General features: G+C 48.0%; 2 protein-coding genes across 3 annotated transcripts in view; both read left to right on the top strand.

The window, feature by feature from the left end:
* The window catches only part of LOC133359024 (uncharacterized), a 32,883-nt gene extending 19,377 nt beyond the window's left edge, over positions 1-13,506 (top strand). The window contains exons 6-9 of the mRNA XM_061577396.1: positions 1,146-1,665; positions 1,857-1,941; positions 3,795-3,905; positions 4,468-13,506. Coding sequence (XP_061433380.1) covers positions 1,146-1,665; positions 1,857-1,941; positions 3,795-3,905; positions 4,468-4,985 — 1,234 coding nt within the window. The 3' untranslated portion in view covers positions 4,986-13,506. The remainder of the gene's footprint in view (positions 1-1,145; positions 1,666-1,856; positions 1,942-3,794; positions 3,906-4,467) is intronic.
* A 1,700-nt stretch (positions 13,507-15,206) lies between these two features.
* Positions 15,207-24,335, top strand: LOC133359242 (zinc finger protein 391-like). 2 transcript variants are annotated; one of them, XM_061577710.1, is made up of 4 exons: positions 15,207-15,701; positions 17,976-18,481; positions 18,586-18,663; positions 20,503-24,335. In XM_061577710.1, the coding sequence occupies exons 2-4, from the start codon at positions 17,977-17,979 to the stop codon at positions 21,675-21,677; spliced, it is 1,758 nt and encodes a 585-aa protein (XP_061433694.1). In that variant the 5' UTR covers positions 15,207-15,701; position 17,976; the 3' UTR covers positions 21,678-24,335. The 2 variants fall into 2 exon arrangements, with proteins under 2 accessions (XP_061433694.1, XP_061433695.1); XM_061577711.1 differs by lacking the exon at positions 15,207-15,701 and having other exon boundaries at positions 17,637-18,481.
* Positions 24,336-26,853: the final 2,518 nt, after the last annotated feature.

Genomic DNA, 26,853 nt, shown 5'->3' with positions numbered 1-26,853 from the left:
TGTACCACGTGGATGTTCTCTGGCTCGTCACAGTTTAGTGGAATGTGGAATTTCCACTGCCGGTTTCACAGCTAACAAGCCGGTGGTGGCCCTGGGTGATGTGAATTCCACGTCGGCATGACCACTCCTGCACTTAATGCCGACAAATTGATGGTTTTGCCAACAAACAAATACTTGGTTACTTGTTGGATTTGTGATGAGTCGAGTTCAGTGCTGTATTTTTTTATTATTCACTTCCATGCAGCACTAAGTCGGTAGCTATCCGAACGGTTACATTTATTTTTACTTAATTGTTTAAATGCATGCCGATACAGCCCACCATACTTCAATAGGGATTACCGCTGGTACGGCTATTTTAGTACACACAATGGACAGGAAGGACAAGATCAATGGGCTCGCATAATGCGCATGTATAATGTTCGTTGACTCATTAATCCCCCCCCCCCGCACACTTTGCGCACAAATATTGCCATCACATCTACCCCTCTATTTGATGATTCACTTCCACGCAGAAATACGTCGGTAACTATCCGAACGGTTAAAATTATTTTTTATTTCAAATAATACATTGTTTAAATGCATGCCTATACAGGTCCCCATACTTCAAAAGGGATTACCGTTGGCACGACTATTTTGGTACACAACTGACAGGAAGGACAAGATCAATGGGCTCGCATAATGCGCATGCGTAATATTCGTTGGCTCATTAATCCCTCTCTTCCCCACATTTCGCACAAGTGTGGTCATCACATCAACGCCTCTATGTAAGGAACGAAACAGGTGGACTTCTCCACAAATCTGGCTGTCGCCTGATGAAGCTAGTTGTAATTACTGGCGAAACGTCGTACTCAGATTGTAAATGATGTGGCTTGGCTCTCCAACGCACCGGTGTGCTGTACTAGTGACGAATTGGTGACGTTCTGTTTACGTGACAACCCTTACTAGTTGGCTGTGTCGGGTGGTGGCGGGTTTAACGACACATTTATATATTTATGCTATCTAACCCAAAAATGCTCTCTTATGGATAATATTGGTTGCGAAACCCGCTTTATGCTTGTGGTGGTGGCGTCAGCTGCCCCATACTGAGACCCACAGAGAATGCGGCTGTGATTTGTTTTATTGGATGTGATTGCACATCCTTTCAGAATGGCGTGCGCGGTGGCCACCCCGGTACTGGAACCAAGCGGGAACTTCCCGGCGTGGCTGGAGGCGCAGGGCGTGAACGCAGAGGTGGCCCAGGCCATGGACTCGGAGCTGGGCATCCGGGACTACGGGGTCCTGCGCGCCTGCGTCGGGGACGGCCTCGTGCGGGCCGAGCTGCTGGCCACGGCGCGCGACCGCCTGCCCTTCGGCTTCTACGCCGTGCTGCGGCAGGTGGTGAAGGCCCTGCAGGGTGCCGAGCCCCACGACGCTGGGACGGCGCGCTGGGACGACGCCGCTTCCTCCCCAGGCGACGTGACGCTGGGAGGCCTGGTAGACGTGCTGCTCGCGCTGTTCAGTGGCTTGAGCCGGGAGCTGCTGATAACTGCGCGGAGGCTGGGAGCTATGGACGGAACTGGTGTGTACAATGAAGGTTCCTCTATGCTCAGCACCGAAATTGAGCCTCAGGACTTCATGCCAGAGGATGCGTTTCCTCCAGAAGAGAGGAACGAGTACTCAAGTCACAGGTAAGTCTCTGGCACAATTTGGCTCAATAATGGACTCATTTAATTTCAGTCTAAAGGCTCGCATCCACTTTGTCGGTTACGGTGGTTGTTTGACCATTCTTTATGCGATGTGATTGTCAGATTCCCCACCCCTAATAATATTTTTTTTAAACCTCGTTTTTGTGCAAATCTGCACGTTGCTCGGTCTCAGCACATGGCGACATGGAGTTTAAGAATTCAGAGGCCGGAACATCCGTGCTTGGAGACGAAGAGGAAGATTGCGAGCGACCCGTGGGTGAGAAAATCTCGTCGGCTTAATTTGTTCTCTATAATCTGTCCAGGTACGATGATTGGGATGATGCTGCTGCTACTGCACACCAGTCATTTGGAGGCACTTAGTAAATTACACTTTGAATGAGCGCAGTGACAGCCCTGAGAAACGCACCTGCGGAGCAGTACAGAAAGCAGGTTGTCGACAGTCTGTTTAAACTCTTTTTCAGTGTTCTCCCGTACATGTATTTTTTCTACGATCACATCAGTTTCCTCCTCCTGCCAGATTCCTCACCCACACCCATCAATGAAACATTACACTGATCGCTGCACTAGCTCCAATTTAAATTCCTGAATAGATTTTAAGATCGCAGTCATCGTCATCATGTACAATATTCTCTGACACGTGTCGTGACGGGTACTGCAAGATCCGACCAAGTTCGCCCACAGCTCACCGAGCTGCATTGGCTTCCGGTTGCTGAACTAATACATTATAAGGTCACATTCATTACAGACAAAGTGCTTACTGACCTTGTCAATGAGCATAAACCATAGTGCGATCTCTGGTCATCCTCGCAGCCACTTTTAGCTGGCCATCAAACAAAGACGGTCACCCCATCGAGCGCTTTCAGATGTGCTTCAAGGGCAATCTGGGACACTCTTCCTTCCGATATTAGGAAGCCACTGACGCTATGCACGTTTAAATTTAGATTGAAAACGAATTTCTTTAGAATTGGCTCATTGTGTTTAGTTTGTTGTCCTTCACATTCGATTAGTACGGTTGGTTACGTATGGTGCGAAAGAGGTTCATCATACATCCTCTTCGAACTCACTCCTGCTTACCTCTCTGCTCTTACCTAACTCTACTCTCCTCCAATGCACTCTCCTACCTCGCCCCTCTCATCTAACACACTCCCCTTCACACACTACCTCTCTCCTCTCAACAAACTACCCTCAAGCTCAAGACCGACTGCCTCTAAATTATATAAGCCGACTGTTTCTGTACAGCTTTTGGAATCCACTTAGTTTTTTTAACGATGAACTTACAGCCATCCCTTATACAAGCTGTATAATCCCTTATACAAGTTGTATAAGGGAAGTCAGCCAGGGTGCCACGGTGGCGGGATGTTGACTACCTCGCTTGGTATGCAGAAGGTCATGGGTACGATCCCGACCCTGACCCCAGTATATTAGGAGTTTGCATGTTGTCCCCGTCGTCGTGTGGATTTTAATGCGGGTCGTCCGGTTGATCCCTCCACATTTAGAATCAACATCACGAGTTTAGAGTAGTTGGCTGCTATAAAATGCCCACGTAATAAGCCACGTCGTTGAGCTATCATTTGTGGCCAGGTCGCTTCTGAAAATGAGCTATATAGATCAGTGGGCCTTATCTGGAAAAATAAAACATATCAGTATATTTTGGGGCCCAGTGCTGGGGCACAAGAAACAGGGAGGAACAAGCTGTGGCAGTCACAGAGATGAGGATGTTGCGGTGGATGTTGGGCTTAACAAGGAAGGACAGGGTGAGAATTGAAGAAGTGAGAGGAAGGCTCAAGGTGATACAAATCACAGAGAAGATGAGAGCGAAAAGGCTGTCGTGGTTCGGTTATGTGACGAGACAACAGGACAATTATGTGGGTCAGAAGGTGCAAGTGATGCAAGTGGAAGGAAAGAGATCAAGTGGAAGGCAGAAGAAGAGATGGGGTGGGCGATGTGGTGCGATCGGACATGGTGGCCCGAGGAGCGGAAAGAGAGATGGCGCAGGACAGGTTAGCGTGGAGAAGGTTGGCAAGGACAGTGGAACACCCCCGCATGAGTGGGACAAACACATGGAGGAAGAATATCAGTATTAATAGTAACATTTCTGGTTTTCTGCAGGCGAGGGAGTGGAGGAGAGATCGCCCCTGGAGGTCGCCTTGAGGCCTCCTATCGCATGGCGCGTCATCAAAATGGAGGCTTGCGACAATAAGGACGTGAAGCGTTTACCAGGTACGAAGTCACAGCTGGTTATGGGGGCGAACGTTGTTTGTAGACCGTGTCTGTTATTTTGAGCAGATGTAAGGTTTTGTTGTTGTATTGAATTAAAATACATATATATAATGTTAAATAATAATGTTATTTTCATGGGTGGAGTTTGTGGGGGGGCAATGCCCACCCAAATTGGACACCTTTATTAATTTATTTGCAGTAGTTTACAATTAAGTTAAAAAAATGTATTATCTGCACCCGTGATTCCTAAGCGAAACCCCCCCTCCCCAAATAAAGAAGTCAAACTTCACCCATAGTTATTTTATTTAGCATCGTTCATGCAAATAGCTGCTGAAAATTCTTAACATTGTGAACAACATATCCAAAATGGTACGAGAATGCCACAGAAAAACAAAATGTATATTACAAAAAATATACAGTAAAAGCCCGATACAGTGCGGCTCATCACACGCTGGATTTGGATACACCGCGGATAAAATAATGTACACCCCTGAAAAAACAACATGCAAGGATGTAGTTTTCTCAACCGCGCAAAACCAACCGGGCTATTCTTGTCCTGCAGGCAAGAACGAGGAGGATCAGTCTGGGTTGCTCATCGGAAATGTAACGTCGCTCAAGACCGTCGAACAACTCTACCCTCGGCCAGAATTCTCGAGGAACGCGCAGTGGTCACAGCAGTTACTAGCGTCCGGGGTAGCACGGGGCATCGGTGGGAACATTGGTGGGAACGTAGCACGAGGCCCCGTTGCTTTCTCCGTTGACGCAAACTCGATGCGCCTACCAAGGCCGCCCAACGCAACGGGCTGCGTCTCGGAGCAGAGTTTGGCGAGCTGGCGGGCAATCATGCACTCCGCGGCGGCGGCGGCGGCGACGACCGTGCCAAATGGAGGCAAGAGCCAGCACGGGCAGTACGTGTGCGAGCTGTGCCAGCGGAGGTTCGTGAGAAGTGACTACCTGCAGAAGCACATGTACACGCACACGGGCGAGAAGCCGTACCATTGCAATGTGTGCGGCCGGGGCTTCTCCCAGCGCACCAACTGCCAGCGGCACCAGGGCCAGCATTTGAAACCCAAGTGGTGAGACCTGAGGGAGGAGATGTTGGTTATCGAGCCCTGCCCCGGTTTCGTGTATTGTCCTTGACTGTGAAGAGAGAAAAAACGGAGGCACTGGCCCCCCGATTCTCATCTCGAAGATTATCATAGCGGTTCGCCAAATTGTGCGGAATTTTGAGCACCATTGGCTATATTTTGCAGATTTTTTTTTTATGCTGCTGATCAGTTTGTTGAACATTAACCACCCAGTTTTCAGTCTATTGGCAGTTTCACCTGCCCAATTGATCGGCAAGTGAAGAGGCAGTGAGAAAGTTAGGGCTGAGGCAAGCGCATGTAAGGGTAGCAGGCATGCTTTGGAATTGTCGGATTTCTATCTTCACAATAGCTAAGCCTACTGATGTCTGGCCCCGCCACAGCTGCTATAAGTAGATGGATTCAGGTATGTGTCTGCGAACTACTGGCCGCTGACGAGTTTATTTTATTAAAGCCTTACCGAGCCTCTTAGTTCTTGTTTCAGGAGGGTCCTGCCAAGTTTTTTCACACTAGTCTTATGATTGCTGTGCATAATCCCAATTGAGTAAATTGCGGATAATTGTGCAGATTTGGAAAACTTGGACCGTGTACAACATCCCTGGGATTCTTTTAACGCTCCCCGCTGCGAAGTAAACGGCTCGTGTGTATTTCCTTTCATGGTTAATACACCCGCAGTAATAACCAGGGCGGCCGCTTATTTACAACGGTGAACTTCGGCGACAAGCAGCTGAAGCTTTGCCGCTGGGCCATGTCCACCGCCTGGCGGCGAGAGTGCCAGGTGAGAGCCTGGGGCAGCCTGGAGTCGGCGGACCTTCAGGATCAGAATCTTTATTTAGACTGGAGGAGGAATACGATGAGCTATGAAGCTATTTTTTTCAACAGATGTCCAATACGGGTGCGGGGTCACCAAGTTAAGACGGCAAGCATACAAAACAAATGATAGGAGTGAAAAATAGAGACAAATGGTAAGCAAGTCGCGAAATATAGTTCATAAATTATTTGAGTCCGACTTATCAAGATCGGGCAAGGCACGTCAACAAAACGGTCCCAGACCACACCAAGATAACACCACTGTAGTAGTCCCTCAATAAAATGGCACATTAACATTTAACTATAATACTGGCATTGATCTTGACGCCGGGGCATTCCACCATTTGCCGGCAAGTGTCCACCGCGCCCGTGCCATGCTAGGTGCACTCTACTACCCTTGCACACACTGCACTCTCATGCAGTACAATGTGATGTCACACAGCTGCTCGAGGGTACCGTACAGCAAGAAGTTCCCTGCCTTATTTATACTTACACAATTCTCAGTGCACCTTGAGAAGCTTGTGGTTCTACCCACATTTAAGAAGGCATGCAGGATATAACTGATTTATTATCATTGGTTATTTTGTTGCTATTACTGTTACTTTTGTTATTATGCACATTAATGTTATCTGTATTACAATTGTTAGTATTATTCACGTTACTACTGTATTACATGCATTGCATGTTAAGAATTCCCTCTATGAAGTGTGTGAGTCAGATAATCACTCAATTAGGTATTCCAGGGGACATCAGTGGGAACCACGGTGGCGAGATGTTAACTTCCTCGTCTGGTATGCAGGAGGTCGTGGGTTCGATCTCGACCCTGACGCCTGCGTATTTGGAGTTTGCATGTTCTCCCCGTGGTCGTGTGGATTTTTTCTCAGGGTCCTCCTGGTTTTCCCTCCACATTTAGAATCAACATGCGTTGAGAGATTTTTTAGCTGCTATACATTTTCGCACGATAAGCCACCTTGTTGAGCTCGCATTTGTGGTCAGGTCGCTTTGGAAAAAGAGCTATATATAGCTCAGTGGGCTTTACCTGGTAAAAAAAAAAAATTGGGTCTTTCGGTAAAGTCACGTAGATAGGTGGCTATGTTAATGTGAGAGATTAGCATGTTAATGGCAGATTGCTGAGCATCCTCCAGTCACAAAAGCTTTTAAGTCAAGATTTAAAAAAAAATAGTTTAGTATAGTTAATTTGCAGAACAGCCCTCACCATCTCCCCCCACAGAGGCTGAGTGCTTTTGCAGATGGGAGAAGGTAGCCTGCTGGTCATGTAGTCCCTTTGGACTGCAAAATCCCAGTCGGTGATTTGAGATAATTCCGTGGTGCATTCTCATGTCACGACACATCACAAAACTACTGAGCTATAAAGAAGCTGCCCCACCGTGATTTGCCTTCGATACAGCTACGCGGTTTATGAGAGGGTCAGCTAGCAGGCCTGGCGAGTTGACAGGCCCTCCCTCCATCACTCCACCCAATTTTACATAGCCACACCCACTTAATCACTAGCACCGCCTTGCTCTTTCCGACGGGCCCCCATCTATTGCTAATGGGCCTTGGCCTACTCTGCCAACCCCCACCCACTACTCAGGTAGTTCCACCCTTTGCCCATATAAATTATTTGAGCTTGAGGTCAAAACATTTTTTACTGGGACAAAATCCCAATTTTCACAAATGCTTAGGGTGGGGAATGCGGGGATGGGGACAACGGGACAAACTTTCTGAAACTGTGGCTATCCCCGCCAAACATGGACGTTTGGTAGCTGTGACCATCGAGTATCTTGTACCTTTTGTAGCCCAGGATTTAGAATTTTATATACTTTTTTTTTTATCTAACGTATTTGTCAAGATAGGAATCGGGAAGATTTACAATGTTATCGCTTGAATACTGGATTTTATCTAGGGTACAATATAATTATCTTTTATATAAACCAGATATCCAATAATTTTGCGAACCAATTACCTGCGAGTCTCTGTAATTCACGTATTTATGACGGTTCGCGACTTATCTCATAATCCTCGGCATGCCGCGGCGGATTGAAAACGCTTCGTAGGCCACAAGCAGTGATCCGTAGAAGTGAGCTGCAGCTAACGTGGAGCTGTAGGAGAGGAGCTTCAGGGAAACGTGGAGGCAATTTTTTAATTTTCCTTTGCAATATTCATTACATCAGCGCAGACTAGCTGTGCCGACGTGAATTTTAGTTTATTTATGGAATTGCGTGGCTAATTGCTCCCATATAGGTCTAACCTCCGTGGTGGACTGCGGATTATAGGATCCGTGATACAGTTCCCCCCATAACAACACGGGTTATTGGATTCCTGCTGTGGTTCTCTTCATGCACAGCATTTTAATTGGAAGCTTTACAATAAAAAAATGACAAGCCAATGGCTAGTCAAGCCAGCTCAAGTATAAGCTAATCTTATCGAGGATAAGCTCATGCAGATAAATACTTTATTTAAACTTGAGACAATAAGGTTTGTCACGTAAATAAAACATGCCAATTCGTTACTCGTGTAGTGACTAACTCGGAGATGATAAGACTTGGAGGAACTTTTATTTAACGAGCACCATCGGTATAACACACACCGTACGTGGGTACACACTCTACAGTCACTCGCCTATAGACAACTCTACGTGGGTACACACTATTACTGTTGCTAGCCTCTACATAACACTAACCGCCTAACACGGCGCTGAACCGAGACAGCCAACAACTATCGAGCAGCACAATATCGAGTGAAGACGACAGCGACGAGACGACAGCGACGATGACGATGATCTTGAACAGCACGACGGGGATCCCACTCCAACAACAGCCACAAGGTCTCTCACAGGGGCCCCTCTTATACTCTCCACCTGGCCTTGCTCCGCCCCGGCTACACCCCCTCTCTGGAACCTACTAGCGGGTTCCCGATGGGTCCCCCTCTGTGACCTTTCCCCTAGATGACCCCCTCTCGTGTCTTTCATGGCCTGCTGACTTCAATACTGCCGTACACCACAGTTCCCCTTTTTCGCCAGCAGCCAGCACTATGCTCTTTTTGCGCGAAGTGGGGGGAGGGGTTAATTAATGTGTTGTGGTGCAAACTACGACGCAGAGGCAGGTGAGTTGTAGGGGGCTCACGGCGAGCTGGCGGGCCCGGGGCAGCCGACGTAGCGGAGCTCCGGGCCTTCGAGCCCACACGGCGTCGCAGCCTCAGCAGAGAGGAATCCTCCATCTGCAACTTGGACCATACCTCCCGGGGGAGTCCCAGGCCGAAATCAACAGGCAACGCCACACCAGGAGGGGGCGGTGCTTCGGCCGATGCGACCAATTGGGCCGCGGTGTCCATTGGGGCCTTAGCGGCTGGAACCCAGGGCACAAGCGGGCCCGCCGTCCGTATGCAGTCTGGAAAGGCCATCTGCATTCCCATGCTGAGTCCCCTTCCTGTGGATGACATCGAAGGGGTACTCCTGGAGCATCTCGAGCCAGCGGGACATCTGACCCGAGGGTTGGTCAATTTGCATGGAATACTGCAGGGCTGCATGGTCAGTTCGAACGGTAAACCGGCGACCATATAAATACGGCCGGTAGAGCTGGACAAAAAAAACAATAGCAAATCTAGGGTCGAAAGGAACCGCGCACCTGAGAGAGCATCCAGGGAATCATCCATGCGAGGCAATGGATATGCACCGGCCACCGAAATCTTGTTTAGTTTGCGGAAGTCTTGACCAGAAAAATGGTCGGTACCCCACGGGCTAGTGGATGGGGAGATGATGTCCGCCGCCAACATCTCGTAAACTGCGGAGCGGACATGATCCTTTTCTGCCGGGCTAAAGCGGTGCGAATTTAGCCAAATAGGGGCCGAATTGGCCGTATCAATGTGATGATGCAGAAGAATGGTACGACCCAAATCGAATTTACTCTGGCTCAACACATCGGCGAACCTGACGATGAGGTCGCGGATCCGCTGGCGCTCCGTGGAGGACAACGAGACACTCTCGTTGCACAACGCATCGATCCACAATGCGTCGATCCTCTCTTCGGGCAGCACGCCTGCCACCACCCCTCCCAGCGGCCTAGCGCCATCGGCCGAAGGGCCCGGGGTGGCGTGTGCTAACACCGTACCTACCGGGACGACGATCGGCGAGGGCCCCGAATTCAGGACCTGTAAAAAAAGGTCCCGGCCCGCTGACACGGCCGTCAAGGCGCCCACCAACCCGTCGGACGTAGAGAAATAATTGGAGGGAGACAGGAGGATGCTTGTCTCCGGGGACTCAAATTTCAATGGACTGCGCAGCCTGAGGGGTAGCAAGACCTGAGACCCAGGTGGAACCGTGACACGCCGTGGTCAGGGCCCGCACACTAGCGGCTAAGGGTGTCAACACAGAGGGGGATTGCAGAAAATGCAACCGCCCTCCCGACGGCATTTCCACGAACCCTTGGTCGACCAGGATCTGCACGGGCATCCTGGCCAAAAAATTTGTCCCCAGAAGGCACGGCACCACCAAGGTCCTTGAGACCATAATGGGCCCACCAATTCAATTTCGCCGAGTGCGATGGAAGCGACGACGTGACCCATAATATCCAGGCTGCCCCTGTTCACGGCCACATAAACCCCGCGAACCGGACGCAGCGGGCCGATGCTGCGTGGCAGCAGCCGATAAATGGTCTCCGAAACCATGGTGGCAGATGCACCTGTATCCACCAGGATCCGCACATCCACCCCCTGCACGCATCCCACAACGGCAGAGGACCCCGGAGCGGCAGCCACAACGCGATGCGCGAGGGCCCTCCACTGGTGGGTCCGTCTGGGCCACCCAACCGATGTGCACGACCACGCGGCCCCCGAGCCCGACCCCTTAGAGATGAGCCCATGAGTTTGGACCCTAACCCCGCTAGGTGCGTGAGGTGAAGGGAGCGGCCGCGCGATTGATGCGTCGTGACTCGCCTGTGGGCTCAGAGGTCCCGCCATCGGAGACCCCGTGGCAGGAGGGGACGCCCGTACGTAGGCCCCGGGGGCGTTATTACAGCCCCGCTCGAAGTGGCCCTGCTGTCCACATCAGAAGCAGGTAACCTGCCCCGCACCTTGTGGACGAGGAAGTCCCGCCCGCCACCGCCTCTCCGGCTGGCGAGCATCGGCGCTCCTCCCGCGGCGGTCGAAGGTGGCCACGGCCGTAAGGGTGCCCTCACCCTGGGCCGTGACCCCCGCCGGCAGTAGCGGGACGCCCGCGCACGCCGCCAACGTGGCGGAGCGTCGCAGAGCAAGGTGCACTTGCATGTTATGCGCCACAGCCAGCGATGTTATCTTGGCCTCCTCCGGGATGGACAAAACGATGCCCAGCTCACCCGCGAGGGCAAGCAGCCTCTCGAAGGCCAAGGAATCCAAACCCCTCCCCTCCAGGTCGGGGTAGGCGGCTTTAGCCAGTGCCAGTAGCGAGCACCTGAACGCCAAGGGCGACTCCCCCTCCTCCCACCGGCACGTGGAGAATTTGAGGCGTGCGCTCGACGGCGGCTCAAATACAGCTGCAATCTGCGGGATACACGGGTCCCTAACACAGAGGGGTAGCGGCCCCTCTACCCGATACCCAAGGAGGTATAGCTTCCGGGCTAATCACTGGGACTACACTCACGTTCCTCCGGCTAAGGGGACCTAGGGGGAGGCTATCTGACCCGACCCAGCCAAGGTCCTCGGGTCCCGACCACTGGCCCACTCGGTCCCGGCCCTTAGAAGGACGTCGGGTCCCGGGGGTTTCCAGGGTCGACCACTGGCCCACTACAGCCCGGCCCTTAGAAGGACGGCGGGTCTGGGGGTTTCCAGGGTCCTAGCCTAGCTGGTCTTCTTCAGCTTGACGAAGACCGCCGGACTCGTCCAGAGGTCCGGCTTTTATACTCGTGCCCGGGTCTCTCCACCCCTGGCCATGCCCCCCTTCTGGAACTCTCTCGGGGGCTCTGGAATATCCCCCCCAACCCCTCTCTTGGGGTTGGGAGAGCCTCGTGTCCCAACGGCTCGGCTCATCCTGCCTATCCCGGGTTACCACCCCCTATGGACACATGTGTGCTACTACAGGTAAGTGTCCATAACAATGCTATATACAATGCCTGACACCGATGCTACACGTATAAATGAGTGGTTATCCATTACCCTTTAGGTTATTTATATGGTAACACTTAGTAACACCATTTCTGACTTTATGTGAAGGAATGACACAAATGCACACGTTTTCTCAATGAAAATAGGTAAATTAAAAAATATCACTGTCTTGGTCACAAAAGCAAGGTTTGTGGGGAATAATAGCCATTTTACGTACTTTTGAGGCATAAGCAATTAGGAAATAACACTTACTACCCAGGAACAAAAACATTATAAATTTGTTACACAGTGTTATTAATGGAGTGGATTATTAACTTCGCTTTTGTGTCCTGGTCACAAAAGCAAAGTTTGTGGGGAATAATAATAGCCACTTTCTGTACTTTTGAGGCATACGCAATTAGAAAATACCACTCACTACCCAGGAACGAAAAAAAATGGGCGTATATTATACACGCGCATTATGCGAGCCCATTGCTTTTGTATATCCTGTCGATTGTGTGTACTAAAATAGCCGTACCAACGGTAATCCCTATTGAAGTATGGTGGCCTGTATAGGCATGCATTTAAAGAATGTATTATTTGATTATTCGCTTCCAAGCAGCACTAAGTCTGTAACTATCCGAACAGTTAAAATTTTACGGCTATTTTAGTACACTCAATCGACAAGAAGTACAAGAAGAATGGGCTCGCATAACGTGCATGCATAGTGTATGTTGATTACCGTATAAATAACCCATATGGCAATGGATATCCATAGTCATTTATAAATATGCATTCATGAATCCTCTCCAAACTTCGCGCAAGAAGAGCACACAAGTGTTGTCATCACATCTACCCCTCTATTTATGGAAAGAAACAGGAGAACTTCTCCATGAATCTGGCTGTCGTCTGATGAAGCTAGTTGAAATTACTGGTGAAACGTCGTACTCAGATTGTAAATGTTGTGGCTTGGCTCTCCAAACTACCGGTGTGCTGTACTAGTGACGAATTGACACGTTCTATTTACGTGGCAAACCTTACTAATTGGTTGTGCCGGGTGGTGGTGGGTTTAACGACACATTTATATATTTACGCGAAAGCCTACGTGTTAAACCGTTTTATAATGGTTACTTATAATTTGCATTGGAGAGAAAACCGGGGTTCCTGAAGAAACCCAGTGCACAATATGGGATTAGCACTATATCGATACACCTAGGTAGTGACTCAATGCGAAAGCTGGGACTTAAAATCCTGGTCAGGGATTAACAGCCAATGATCTTTCCAGGGTGAAGCCAACAATGGTTATCGTTTGGAAAGAGTGACCCCCCCTCCAAAGGAATGTGGAATTTCCACCAATGGCTCTGCTGGGCTGCTAAATGGAGATTTGTTTTTATCAGTCAACATTTTGGGGACAGCGACGCTGTTCTCACCTTTGGGAAGTGTTGAAGTGGAGACATATGGCTTTGTTTTTCTCAAGGCAGAAATAATATTTCAAAATTCTCCAATGCTGAAGTCTGTTACTTTCACACTGTATACGCATTGCTCATGTGCAGTTTGAACTTTGTTCTTAACGCATTTTTTAAACACAATTAAATACAATTTAAGACTCGAAACAACGTGCATTTGATTTTTTGTGTGTCAACGAGGACATAAATCGGGGACAGTCTGTAAGATTACTCATAGACGGACAAAATCTCTTATTCTTCCAGAAATGCACCGTCACCTGCTGGATGAGGGCCTCTCCACATCGTGTGTGCCATCGCCCTTCAAAGAAAATTGCCACCTCTTAGAATGTTGCCCAATCCACATCTTTGCCTTATCTGGATTGTTCTTTTGTTTTTTAAATATGTATTATTCACCTTTTCCGGCAGATGGTACATTTCCAACAATAAACATTCTACTGGAATTATGTACTTCTGAATTATTCTTAGAGTTTCCATCAAATGTATTTTCTCCATTAGCCATCATCAGCCATAGTCAATCCACCGAACACATCGAGGAGGCCTTTAGATGTTTCTTGAAAGTCAGAGTGCATTTGATGTTGCGGATGTGCAAAGGGGGACGACGTTACACATAGGACGCACCCACAACTCTTTTTTCCCTTTTAAACACAAGTTGGGGGGGGGGGATTTAGCGACAATTCCTCGCTGCTGATCTCTCGTCAAAGATCACAAACCAGAGCATAAAGAACTCCGGTCATCCTCGACAGCAGCGGCGGTGGCGGCTTTTGGCTCAGCCGTCGAACAAAGACGGGCGGTCACCGCATCGCGCGGCGCTTTCAGATGCGCTTTTGCGGCCGTCTGGAACGCTCTTCCTTCCGATGTTAGGAAGCCACTGGAGCTATGCAACTTTAAATAATCTAGGGGCTGTCTTTAAATGACGTCACGCACCTAGGTGGGGGGGGGGGGGGTCAGACATTTGTGACGATGTGTGACGGCGGGGGGGGAGGGGTTTGAGAAATGTGACGTCACATCAAAATGCGCAACTTTAAATAAATCTAGACACGTTCTACTTAATTAAATAGACTTTAATAAATGTTTTCTCCTACAACATCAGAGTGCAGCGCCACATTAAATACGCACTGCAATGACAATAGCTTAAAGCGATTTGAAGCATGTTTTATATATTTTTTTGGGTGGGGGCATAGCTTTGTGACGTCATATTTGAGAGGGGGTCTGACTTTTTGTGACGCCGTGTGACTAGGGGGGGGGGGGGCGGGTAAAAAATCGTCCAAAATCGCGTGACGTCATTTATGGACGCCCCCTAGATTGAAAACTCGTTTAAATCCGGACGATTTTGAAAACACCCCGCAGCATAATCATTATCATGCTGTCACCCCGCCCCCTCCCCCCCATGCTTTCAAATTTGTGGCGGCCCTAAAAAAAAAATTTGACGATGTCTTATCAGCTGAAAGTGTCACCGCCTCTGAAAATGAGTGACACTCACACGCGCACACACGACAGAGTGAATATGACATCGGTCAAATTTCGATTTAAAGCTTTCGTGACTGCAGGGATTCATATCCTTGGTTCTTTCGGTAAAGTCACGTAGAAGGGAAATAATAAAAATAAAATTAAAAAATTCTCATTACGTTTCCATTGCAACACAAGCAATCATCATCAGGTGTGAAACCCACAGCAAGAAAATAAAAAAAAGATTTCTTGCTGTGATGATGATTGCTTGTGTAAAATTGTATTATTATTTCTAGATTTGAATTTTATTTTATTTTATTATTTCCAATCTACGTGACTTTAACGGTCAAATTGCCACGGACCCTCCCCCCCTAGGGTCGCGAATCAGCGGTGCGGGAAAAAAGTGATTGTCGAGTGGGTGCCGCGTTGTTTACTTTGACGGGAGAGCGATCACGCGTGGACCGGCGTGGTGAAGTATGGACAAACCACCTGTCATCCCCCTCCTTATCAGTGCCCCACCTCATCACAGACCCAACTCAGACCCTATCGGCCACCCCGTGCCCTCTTAAATCTCAACGTTCGTCCTGCAACGTCCCATCGCAAGGAGGAGAATCACAAACAAAGACATTTTTTTTTTAATTGTTGTTTTGCTCGTATTGAAACGGCTTTACCATCATATGGACCTAAACAACTCAATTAACCTGTTACAAGAATACGGGGTAATCCGTATGGGTTGACAGGTGTGCGGTGTGGACAAGACCACGCGGTGAAAGGTCCTCATCCAGCAGGGCATTGAAACAAAAAACACACAACAAAGGCTTAGTAGGGCAGTCTTAAGTAAATCGTAAAAAACGACGAAGTATAACGCAGCCTACAACCATCACCCCCCCATAGTCATCAACTTGCTCGACCGCACGAACTCCCTCCGTACAAAGGTAACCTCGTCTGTGCTCGGTTTAATGAGGAACGGATTTGAGAATCGGCATCTTCACTTAAGAATAGAGGAGGAATCCGCTGAGCCATCAAGCTCTTTTGTTGTTGTTTACAGATGTTCAGTGTGGGGCACGGGGGTGTCAGCAAGTTAACAGCAGCAAACAAATATAAAACAAACGATGATAGGAGTTTTAAAATAGACAAAAATGGTAAGCATGGTCACTAAATAGACGTAAATCGTGACTGCGTTATATGCAAGTCAGATTTATTAAGCTTGGACAAGGCAGCCTGATGATGCTGGTTGTAATTACTGGTAGGAACCTCCTGGTTACACCAGCCCACAGGGAATTATTGTGTCCGTCCGTCGTGCAGGGAGGGGCTGGGTGGGGAGGGGAGGGGTGGGGAGGGAGGGGAGGGGGTGGGAGGGGTGGGGCTGGGTGGGGAGGGACTGGGTGGAGGGTGGGGAGGGGCTGGGTGGGGTGGGGCTGGGTGAGGGGTGGGGCTGGGTGGGGAGGGGCTGGTCACCCCGTGGTGCCCTTATAAAACTCAACGTTTAACCTACTCACGCCGGCTTGTGCCCGCCCTCACAGTCGGGCATATTTGCGGAATACACCACGCCGCCGTTGACCCTGGCCATTGACTGAACAACCCGACGTTCCTACCAGCTCCCTCCGCAGGAATGTGTTTACTGGCGAAACGTCGGACTCAGAGTGTAAATGTGGATTTGCTCTCCAACGCAACCGGTGTTGCTGTACTCGTAACAAATTGGCCATGTTCTGTTTACGTGACAAACCCCTTACTAATTGGCTGTGTCGGGTGGTGGCGGATTTAACGACACATTTATATTTACACGATCTAACCCCCAAAAAACCTACATTATGGACGGATTTAAGTAATTTACCTCGAGCAGCGCCCCCAGCATATTTTTTTGGTTTTTGCATGGTGCTAAGGTGCACTCAAATCGTCAAGATTTAAATGTCATTTCTTTCGAACTGCTTTTTGTTTGTGTTTTAGTTTATTTTGCCCCGCCCCCCACCTCCCGAATAGCACGGTTAGCTGCGTACGGTCCGAAAGAAGTTCAACACAATGTATGAAAAAATAAGAATAGGTTTATACCCTTTCTGGCAATAAAACAGGGTGTTAAGATGTTCAAACAGCAAATAGAAACCTTTTGCAAGGAATCAAATCTGCATGAACCCTTACCTGCTAACCCCATATCAGTACCTACCTTACTACATACAAATTCAGACCTTATAGGTCACCCCGGTGCCCTTATAAATCTCAACGTTCACCCTACAAAGTCCCATCACAAGGGAGAAACACAAACAAATAGACATTATTGTGTTGTTGCCCGTATCGAAACTTGCTGTACGCCGTATGGACCTGACAACTCAATTTCCCTATACAATAATACGGGTAAACCGTATGGGTTGACAGGTATGTAATAACCACACGTACTTGTGGTGAACATGCAAACAAACACAATTTTAAATTGCAAATCTTATAAAAAATTTGCATAGTTTTTTTTATTAATTAATTCCCTGTAATCATTGTAAGATATATAAAACCAGTAGATCCTCGCTGAACGTGGCACTTTAGTACAACAATACATGTTGCTGTATTTCTCTCTGCTACCCACCATGCAGGCTCGTGCCCAATAACAGCCTGCTGTGCATGGTTGTGCTAATACAAGCTCAAGCATGCTTAACTTCGGTTGGCTACGTACGGCGCGAAAGAAGTTCCAACATACAGGTGGCTCTGTGGTTAGAGCCGCTTGTTATCGTCCTTATTCAAGTCCATAAAAATAGGTACCGCTTTGTGGACGTGAGCGGTGATTGTCAAATGGAGACATTGGATCCCGCCATGAGAATGTGGAATTGCCATTATTACTAGTTCAGGGTTCTTACTGAAGATGAGTACTCCTACACTATGTATATAAGAAAAAGTATATCACCGAATGTTATATTTATAGCATGCCTTCACTGAAGGCGTTTGATATGGTTTAAAAAAAAAAGGTGACAATGCAATTATGTAGATAACAGGGGCGTGTAAGGGTTGAGGAATGAGTGACTGCAATGGAGGGTACTTGGTTCACAAAAGGGTAGGAGAGGGATGGGAAGGAGTAGAGGCACCAGGGAATGGAAGAGGAGGAGAATGGGGGATAAAAAAAGAGGTGAGCTTTAAAATGGAAAAGGCCAGTCCATACACAACACTGCATTTGATTTAATACATGCCAATATAAATACGTTTCATGATTATTCTGCTCATCCCACTAGGATGGCGTGTGCAGTGGCCACCCCGGTTTTGGAGCCAAGCGGGGACTTCCCGGCGTGGCTGGAGGCGCAGGGCGTTAACGAAGAGGTGGCCCGGGCCATGGACTCGGAGCTGGGCATCCGGGACTACGGGGTCCTGCGCGCCTGCGTCGGGGATGGCCTCGTGAGGGCCGAGTTGCTGGCCACGGCGCGCGACCGCCTGCCCTTCGGCTTTTACGCCGTGCTGCGGCAGGTGGTGAAGACCCTGCGGGGTGCCGATCCCCACGACGCTGGGACGCCGTGCTGGGACGACGCCGCCGCTTTCTCCGCTAGCGACGTGACTCTGGGAGGCCTGGTGGACGTGCTGCTCGCGCTGTTCAGCGGCTTGAGCAGGGAGCTGATGTTGTCCGTACAGAGGCTGGGAGCTATAGAAGGCCCTAGGACATGCTCTGAAGCATCCTTTCCACCTGCCACTGACAGCAAGCCCGAGATCGTAATTAAAGTAGAAGAGGAATACTGCCGTGGATGTGGTATGTGGTAGAAACTACAATGATGAACTTAAACAATACGGTTCTTCTAATCTATCGTGTGCGTTTTCAAGCGAGTACTGACGGAGTGTTTGTGCTTTTTCCAGACTCGCCCACAGCCGACTCCAGCTTCATCCCTTTCCAGACGAGCGGCGAGATGCAATTGGAAGCGTGCGACAGCAAGGGTGCGTATAGACGCTACACATTAAACACGTGGGTTCTTCCACCATCCAATGCATAACTATTACCGAAAACCAGTTTTGTTTGTTCTTGAACCTACTGGATATTAAAATAGAGACCTTGCACAATGGCCACCTTTATAACTGCCCTCAAGCAGGTCGCCGCTTGAGTGGGTAGCCAAATAGTTGTAAACAAAGCAAGCAGCGGTGGTGATAGTTTGGTGGCGCGAATTTGTTGTGGCCTGTAGAGTGAGCACCGGTTTTTAGGGTAGGGGTGGGCAAATTACAACATCGAGAAATCGTGATTACTTATATTTTTGGATCGAATAATCGATATCTAATCGATTACTGGGTACGGCAATACGAAGTGACTTCAGTGAGTAGGAAAGGAGGGGGTGGGGTTGGCTATAGGGCATGTAAAACTCTAACACACTCAGAATCAGAATCCTTTTTTTTATCCTGGAGAAGTCCGATGAGCTATGAAGCTCGTTTTCACAGATGTTCACTTGTTCCCCCGACCACTGCCACTGCCGCCCCCTCCCCAGGCTCCCCCATCACCATCACAAGTATGAGCTGTAAGCATATGGACGTGTGTGGAGGTTAATTTTACCAGCAGCAGACACACAGACACAATGCACACACGCACCAGGCGTCCAAGTTCTTCTCCCCATTCTCCTCCAGTGCCTCGATGAACATTTTATTAAAAACTGTCCAGTGTGCAACTGTGGTCATCCAGAACAGACCATACCACATATAACGACGCAATGCCCGATCCACAAATATGAAGGAGAGATTATAGCAATACACTCCGCTGCTCCTGACGTGGTTATCTGGCTTGACCACCAGAATGTAAAATTGTAGTTGTCGCTCTTCATCTACATCAGCCATACGAAAGAAGAAGAACATTTTAGTAAAATCTATCGTTCGTTTCTCAGTCTGCTTGTCTGGGTGAGGGTCGTGGCAGCAGCATGTTGAGTAAGGTTGTCCAAACCTCCATTTCCTGGCGACTCTTGCTGGGGAATTCCCAGGCATTCTCAGGCTAGCCGAGCGACATAGTCCCGCCAGCGTGTCCTGGACCGGCTGCGGGGTCTTCACCCACTGGGACGTGCCCTTACAAGGTGCCGAGATCACCTCAACTGGCTCCTCTCGATCCGGAGGAGCAGCGGCTCGACTCTGAGGCTCTCCCTGATTACCGAAATCTATTGTTATTTTCCATATTCGAGAGGAATCGTTCAACTAATCGATGAGTGAGAAAGTAATCGATTGCTGGAAAATTTCTTAAGGCAATCGAAGTAGTCCATTAGAAATAAACGATTACTCCCATGCCGAGTGCGGGGGCTGGTAGAGGTGAGCTGGACATTTCGGGAAGTTTGGAGGTATTGTGAAGCGTAAGCAAGCACACTATCACTTTGATAAATGAGTTGGCAATTTCGCTCTAGCAGGAGGCAATTAGGAGTTAGTGTGGTTTTCAGCTACATTGGCGACAACTGAATTGTCCTAACGTGTAGATAACAATAAAAGGAGCATACGCTGGATGTAATGCAGCTTAACCTGTATAGGTACAAACCCTTTGTCGTTCCAGTGCTGGTTGAGGTCATCCCCACTGCGGCCAATGGGGATTATTTGACTGTACTTCATGCTCGATAGTGCGGGTTTGGTGTAGGCAAGGAGCGTAGACGTGCAGCCCTATGACAATCTCTTTATTCATGACGGTCACCCAACTAATCACGATCTAAGCAAGCACTATCGAGGTTTAACCCTGCTGAGATGACAAGGTGGGGCGCATTCTGAGTGATTTTGTCATCGGCCTGGCTCCATAGCGTGTGAAATTTTTGCATCCTGTAGATAAAGGATCCCCAGGGGAAGACCCCGGCATCTTCATTCAAGCCGTGACTTCGCTGTACGAGCGAGTGGGGCTCCCCTGCACCGCCAAACCTGGCCCACCCTCGTCACCACAGCAGGACTCTGCAGTCGAGCTCAAAAGAGAAATATCAACTGTTCCGTTCGAGCACACATCTCCGGCAGTGGCAGAGGGATCAACATCATCGCTCCGGGGAACACCGTTGCCCCGACTAAACACCGCGAGTCAGGATAACGAGGAACAGCAGCAGTGGAACGAAAGCAGTCTGTCGCTTGCACATGGCACGATTGGACCATGCTTCCCAAAGTTGAGCAACGCTCGGTTCGTTTTAAATAAACGGACCGTGACGCCGTATCGATGCGAGCAGTGCGGTCGTGGCTTCTCGCAGAGCGGCTCCCTCGAGCGCCACCGGCTCACACACGCGACGGGGAACCCGCACGGCCGCAACGCGTACGGACGCACATTCCGGAGCCGCTGCCGGAAGACGCGCACGCGCGAGATGGGAGACTTGTGCCAGTCGGCGCACATGCAGGAGAGTCCCTTCGATAAATCTCAATCCTGGTCGTCCCAGCTGAGAGAGCACCTTCACACGGGCGAGAAGCCGTACCGCTGCGAGGTGTGTGGGCAGGCGTTCGCGCGGGCTTTCTCGCTCAAGAACCACCTGCGTGTGCACACAGGCGAGAAGCCCTACCGGTGTGGCGTTTGTGGCAAGACGTTCTCGCAGCCCGCCACGATGAAACGACACCAGCACGTGCACACGGGCGAGAAGCCCTACCGGTGCGACGCGTGCGGGAAGACGTTCTCGCACACCGCGACGCTCAAACGGCACCAGAGCATACACACGGGGGAGAGGCCATACGTGTGCGAGGTGTGCAACCGCAGCTTCGCCCGGGACACCACCTTGAAGAGCCACCAACGCGTGCACACGGGTGAGAAGCCGTTCCGCTGCGAAGTGTGCGACCGAGCGTTCTCGCACCCCACTACCCTCAAGAACCACCAGTACGTGCACATGCAGGGCAAGCAGCACCAGTGCGAAGTGTGCGGCAAAGCTTTCTCGCGAGCCACCACTCTGAGGAAACATGAGCAAACGCACGGGTTACCGTCCGGACAAATGATGCAGATCGCCGCCGCCCCAGAGTTTAGCGGGCTGATGACCTAGTGGTTCGCGGTCCGGTGGCGGTGCAGAGTTTTGGGTGTATAGGCAGTGCGACTGTAAATGAGGCCCAGGGTCCAAAGGTAAAGGGCCTAGGCACTGAGCTATGAAGAGGGAGAGAAAGTTGAAGGAGGCCCCAATTTATTTCCTTGCACCAGGGCAAGTGCCGACCCCGCTGTGGTACATCTGGTAAAGAGTGGAGAGAGGTGAGAAGACTGGACAAGGCGGAGGTTCAGCATATACATGTAGATAGAGAATGTTTCCTGAGGAGAGGATTGTCGCAACAATTAAGTGACTTATGGAGGAAGGTTCAAATGCATCGGAGTATAAATTATTATTTAAAAGGGAAGTTACATTGTTTGCCTAGGGCACCTTTAATGTAAAGACCAGTCCGGACAAGACAAGACTCAAATGTTTTGGCTGGTAATATTATTTATCACCCCCCCTACTCCGCCTGTTATTTTGTACACAAAGCACTTCTCTTCTAAATCAAAGGTTGTGGTCGGCTGCTCAGATTGTCTTTATCCATGTGCGTTAATTCTTTGCCTCTTCCCCACCTGTCATATCTCATTCCACCCTTCAATCTCACCCCCGGGCTCCCCTTTCCCTGTCCTGCACAGGTGGCGTACATCTTCATAGCCCTTATACACCAAAACCTTGCCCATCACGGGGGTTACCTTCTTGAAAATAGCTGCAATCGGCAAATCAGCGATCCTCAAACTCGAAGGCATATGGAAAAAAAAGGGTTTGGTTCACTGTTCGTGTTGCGACACCTCGTCATTTTGTTTTATTTGACTCTGCATTAACCTAAAAATGAGGTCAATGACATGTACAGTAAATATGCAGTTTAAAAAAGAAAAAAACGCTTTTTATTATGATTGATGATGATTGCACATTTATTCTGCATCGCTCGCTTTCAGATGCGCTTTTGTGGCCGTCTGGAACGCTCTTCTGATATTAGGAATCTATATTCAAAACTTATTTCATTAAAACTGCTTTTTGTGTTTAGTTTGTTGTACTTCCCCCGCAACCGCGATTAGCACAGTTGGCTACGTATGGTGTGAAAGAAGTTAAACATACAAGAATTCCTCTACTTACGAACGAGTTAGGTTCCAGAGGTCTGTTCGTAAGTCGATTTGTTCATGAGTCCAACTTTACGCCTATTGATTCCAAACATGTTGTACGACATGTACACTAAACACGGGGAATCGCTTTAAAAGTTGTATAATCTCCTGTAGACGTAGATGCCACTGATTCTTCATGTTTTGCAGATGTAAATGCCACCATCTATTGCGTGGCGGTTGAGCTTATAACTCTCGGTCCGAACAGGCGACTGGTCATACGGACAGGTTTGTTCGTATCTCTAAAAGTTCATAGGTAGAGGAGTACCTGTACATACATTCTTCCGTAGCAGCATCGTTAGCAGAGTGCAGTTGGAGCACAGTACTTGGGTACGATGCATACTGTATAGGAATCTCACACTCGAGCGTGAATGGTCGAGAACCCAAGGAGCTCCATCGGCGAACGATACCTCAACGAAATTGACGCGAATGGTTAAATCCACGATGGCAAAACCCGCGATGGATAAGGTTTTTGTATAATCAGATCTGTATTGTCTCTTCTGAACACATACCCGAACCATTTAGGTCTGGCCTCCCTCGCCTTTTTGAAAATATTCGTAGCCTTTACTTTGGAACCTGTTAATGTCCTTCTCATCTGCACCTCTGATTACCCCGCACCTCAGATTAGCACGGTTGGCTACGTATGATGCGAAATAAGTTCACCATACCTACATGCATACAGAAATCCCAATATCCATCTCGGCATTCTCATCTCTATCCTTCAAAGGTATCCTTATTGTTGTCTTCCTGAGTGCCCACGTATAACAGCACTACTGGTATCGCTGTGCTGTATATTTTCTTTTCACTTTTATTTGCATTGGTCGTATCGTATACAATTCCTGAATTGTCTGTTTCCATCCTAATAAATGTAAACATACAAACATTTTTATGTTTGGCGCTGAATACGATATAATGCATTGTGGAAAGTGCTGTTCAGGGTGATCCAGATGTCTAGTGACCCCCCCCCCCCAATTAATTGACCCCGAACATATTTTTCCTTTGCCTCTATTTATGTTTTAAATCAACATTACGTAAAAATTTTTTACATTTTTGAGAATTTAATGAGAGTCACAAGACATTTGGACCACCCTTTAAATTTCTATTTTCGAGTCACTTCTCATATTGACGCTCTTTCTTTAAGGTTCATTCTGAATGGGTGTGAATGGACGTCACAATAAATGCAGTATGTACATGATTGTCTCGTGGGTTCCTCACTTTGGAATATAATCGTCAGCCATGGTCTATCCACTGCTTGACAAAGGCATGTCAAGCTGCTGCGGTGCTATAATCCATCTCCCTTTCAGCAGATGGGCTAATCTAATTGCTCCATCTCCGCGATGGTCGTCCTCAGGGACGTGTTCCCTCACTTGACTCTTAAGCGGGGTTACCCGGCAAATTTATCCTATTATCCGCAAGTCTTCACCCCCGTTCGTTTTCCCACGACATGGGCGAATTCGCAAGTTTTCACAGGTAATTGAAGTTCGTTGGCAAATCGATCCGATTACACTGGTCTACACATTTTTAGACGTCGTCTGCTTCAGAGATAAAAATGTTCTCTTTCGGTAAAGTCACGTAGGTATAAAATAAATTAAATCACGACGTTTAGATTGCAACACAAGCAATCATCAGGTGGGAAAACCACAGCAATACAATTTTTGCTACATTTTCTTGCTGTGGTTTTCCCACCTGATGGTGATTGCTTGTGTTGCAATCGAAACGTCGTGATTAAATTTCTTTTATTTTATACCTACGTGACTTCATCGAAACAACCAAAGAGTATGGATCCCTGCAGTCACGAAAACTTCAAATCTAGAATGAAATGTGCTGTTATGGATTTTAATGTGCTGAATTCAAACATGACAATTAAAAAAACTGATTTTCTACTCTTCCCAAGATATTTAAGTATTTACATTTTTCGTCAATGTATATTGTGTAGATAGAGTTTTACTAATAAATTGTCAACCTATGTCTTGTCATGTGTTTACGGTTGCTTTACATGATAATATGTCACTTGTCCTGTTCATGTAACACTTATAAAATCAGCAAAAGGGTTATATAAATAAAATGTATTATGAAACAAAAGGCAAAAAACTATTATGTACATAGATTAGTCCTTATTCAGTGTCTACTCGGCGCTTCTTGGCTTGTCTCTTGTATTCATTAAATGGAGCGTCTCGTGTCATTGTCCAGCGTTAGTCTGCAAGCATTGATGGGCTCCATTTGCCCTGATAGCGTTTCTCCATTGTTGCAATGTCCTGGTAAAATCGCTCGCCATGCTCGTCACTCACTACTCCGCAGTTCTTCCTTGATTCAACAAGTGGTGCATGCTGAACACTTTTCCTCCCAGGCTCCAATGACTGTCGGAGTGGCCAATCTATCTTAATGTAGTGGGTATCACTCGCACCACTATCCCATTCGCAGAGAAAACAGCAGAACTTTGATGGTTTAGGACCAGAAGTTTCATCCTATTCCTTGTCTGACTCAAGTGAGAATGATTCTGGTGCATCAGGAACCGGCAGTCCTTCTCCGTGGGGTACTGGGCATATAGCTGATGGAATTTTTGGATAATGTACAGTCCACATTTTATTCTTTGATACACCTTTCCCAACTGGAGGTGCCATGCAGAAGTAACAATTGCTGATATGATCTGTTGGCTCTCTCAAAATCATTGGCAATGCAAAAGGAATAGTTTTCCTGCTCAACCACTCGCGAAGATTTGTTGCACAAGTGTTGCAGCATATGTGTTGGGCCCACATCTTGTCCTGATCTCCAATTTTGCAGCCAAAATAAAGGTGATAGGCTTTCTTAACCGTTATACTGCGCTTTTGTGATGCAAATGTCACTTCACAAAACATAGCAGAAGTTACCTGTTTTGTTCACCCAAGTACGAGGCATCTCTGCTCACTTTGTCCCTTTGCAAAATCATACACTGACAAATAAGAGAGCATGCCACTGCATGATTTCTAGAGCTTATATAGGGCAATTTGTTCAGCAGAGGGATGTAAGCCTAGTTATGATGGCATCATCCATGACTTCAAGGAATAACATGATGCAATTCATATCATGTATGATGCAATACCAGGTTCAGATTGCATCATTCATTGTTTTGCTCAAAAAGCAAGTACTGTCCAAACCCAGTCATAGATGTATTCATAGATCCAGTCAAAGATGTACTTGAGTAATTTCTGGTTTAAATTGAGATTCCTTCCCTTTATAATTCACTTATCCTCCGCAATTCCCAAGTCAAGGGTCGTATATACTGACCCAGTAGCATATCTTGAAAACTCGAGCCAATCAACAATTTTAAGCATCATTTTCATTCTCAGTGACCCAGAATTAGTAAAGTTGCACTACATTTATTTCGGAAGCATTTTGGCTGTAGATCAGTGTTATCCGTGATTTTTCTTTCACGTTTAAACGGGGTAAAATTGTTCATAAACTGTGATGTTTGTCTTACACAGGCGTCACGAATAACAGTTTTACTGGGTTTTTTATTTTTACGGAATTTGGGGGATCCGGCTATAATAATAGCAGCAATGTTTTCAACGTAGGTTTATATTCGTGCAATACTTTTTTTTTTACGTGACCACCATTGCTTTTGCCCTTATTTATATTTGCTTCATCGCTGAACTTGTTTTTGTATTTGGAACTTTGGTGACCGCCTCTGGTCACACTTTGCAACTGGGGACTCCTTATCCCCTGGGTCTGTTGACTTCACACGTTAAAAACAAATCAACGCGGTGTTCAATCCACAGTGGTGGGTTTTTTTGGGGTTAGATCGCGCAATTACAAATGTGTCGTTAAACCCGCCGCCGCGCACCCGACACGGACAATTAGGCAGAGTTTGTCACGTCAACGAAACTTGCCAATTCGTTACTACTACAGCACACCGGTCGGTTGTGTGTTTGAGAGCAAAGCCACAACATTTACCATTCTAGTACGACGTTTAACCGGTGTTTACAACCAGCTTCATCAGGCAACAGCCAGAGGTTGTGGAAAACCTTACGAGAGTTGCGACAAAAACCTTCCTAATTGGTGTTGGCGGGGGTTTTTACGACGCA

Source organism: Lethenteron reissneri, chromosome 64 (genome assembly GCF_015708825.2).
Source record: "Lethenteron reissneri isolate LAM-NWPU_2019-01 chromosome 64, ASM1570882v1, whole genome shotgun sequence".
Classification (NCBI taxonomy): Eukaryota; Metazoa; Chordata; class Hyperoartia; order Petromyzontiformes; family Petromyzontidae; genus Lethenteron; species Lethenteron reissneri.
Note: the sequence above shows the minus strand (reverse complement) of the source record. Positions and strands in the feature narration are given on the sequence as shown.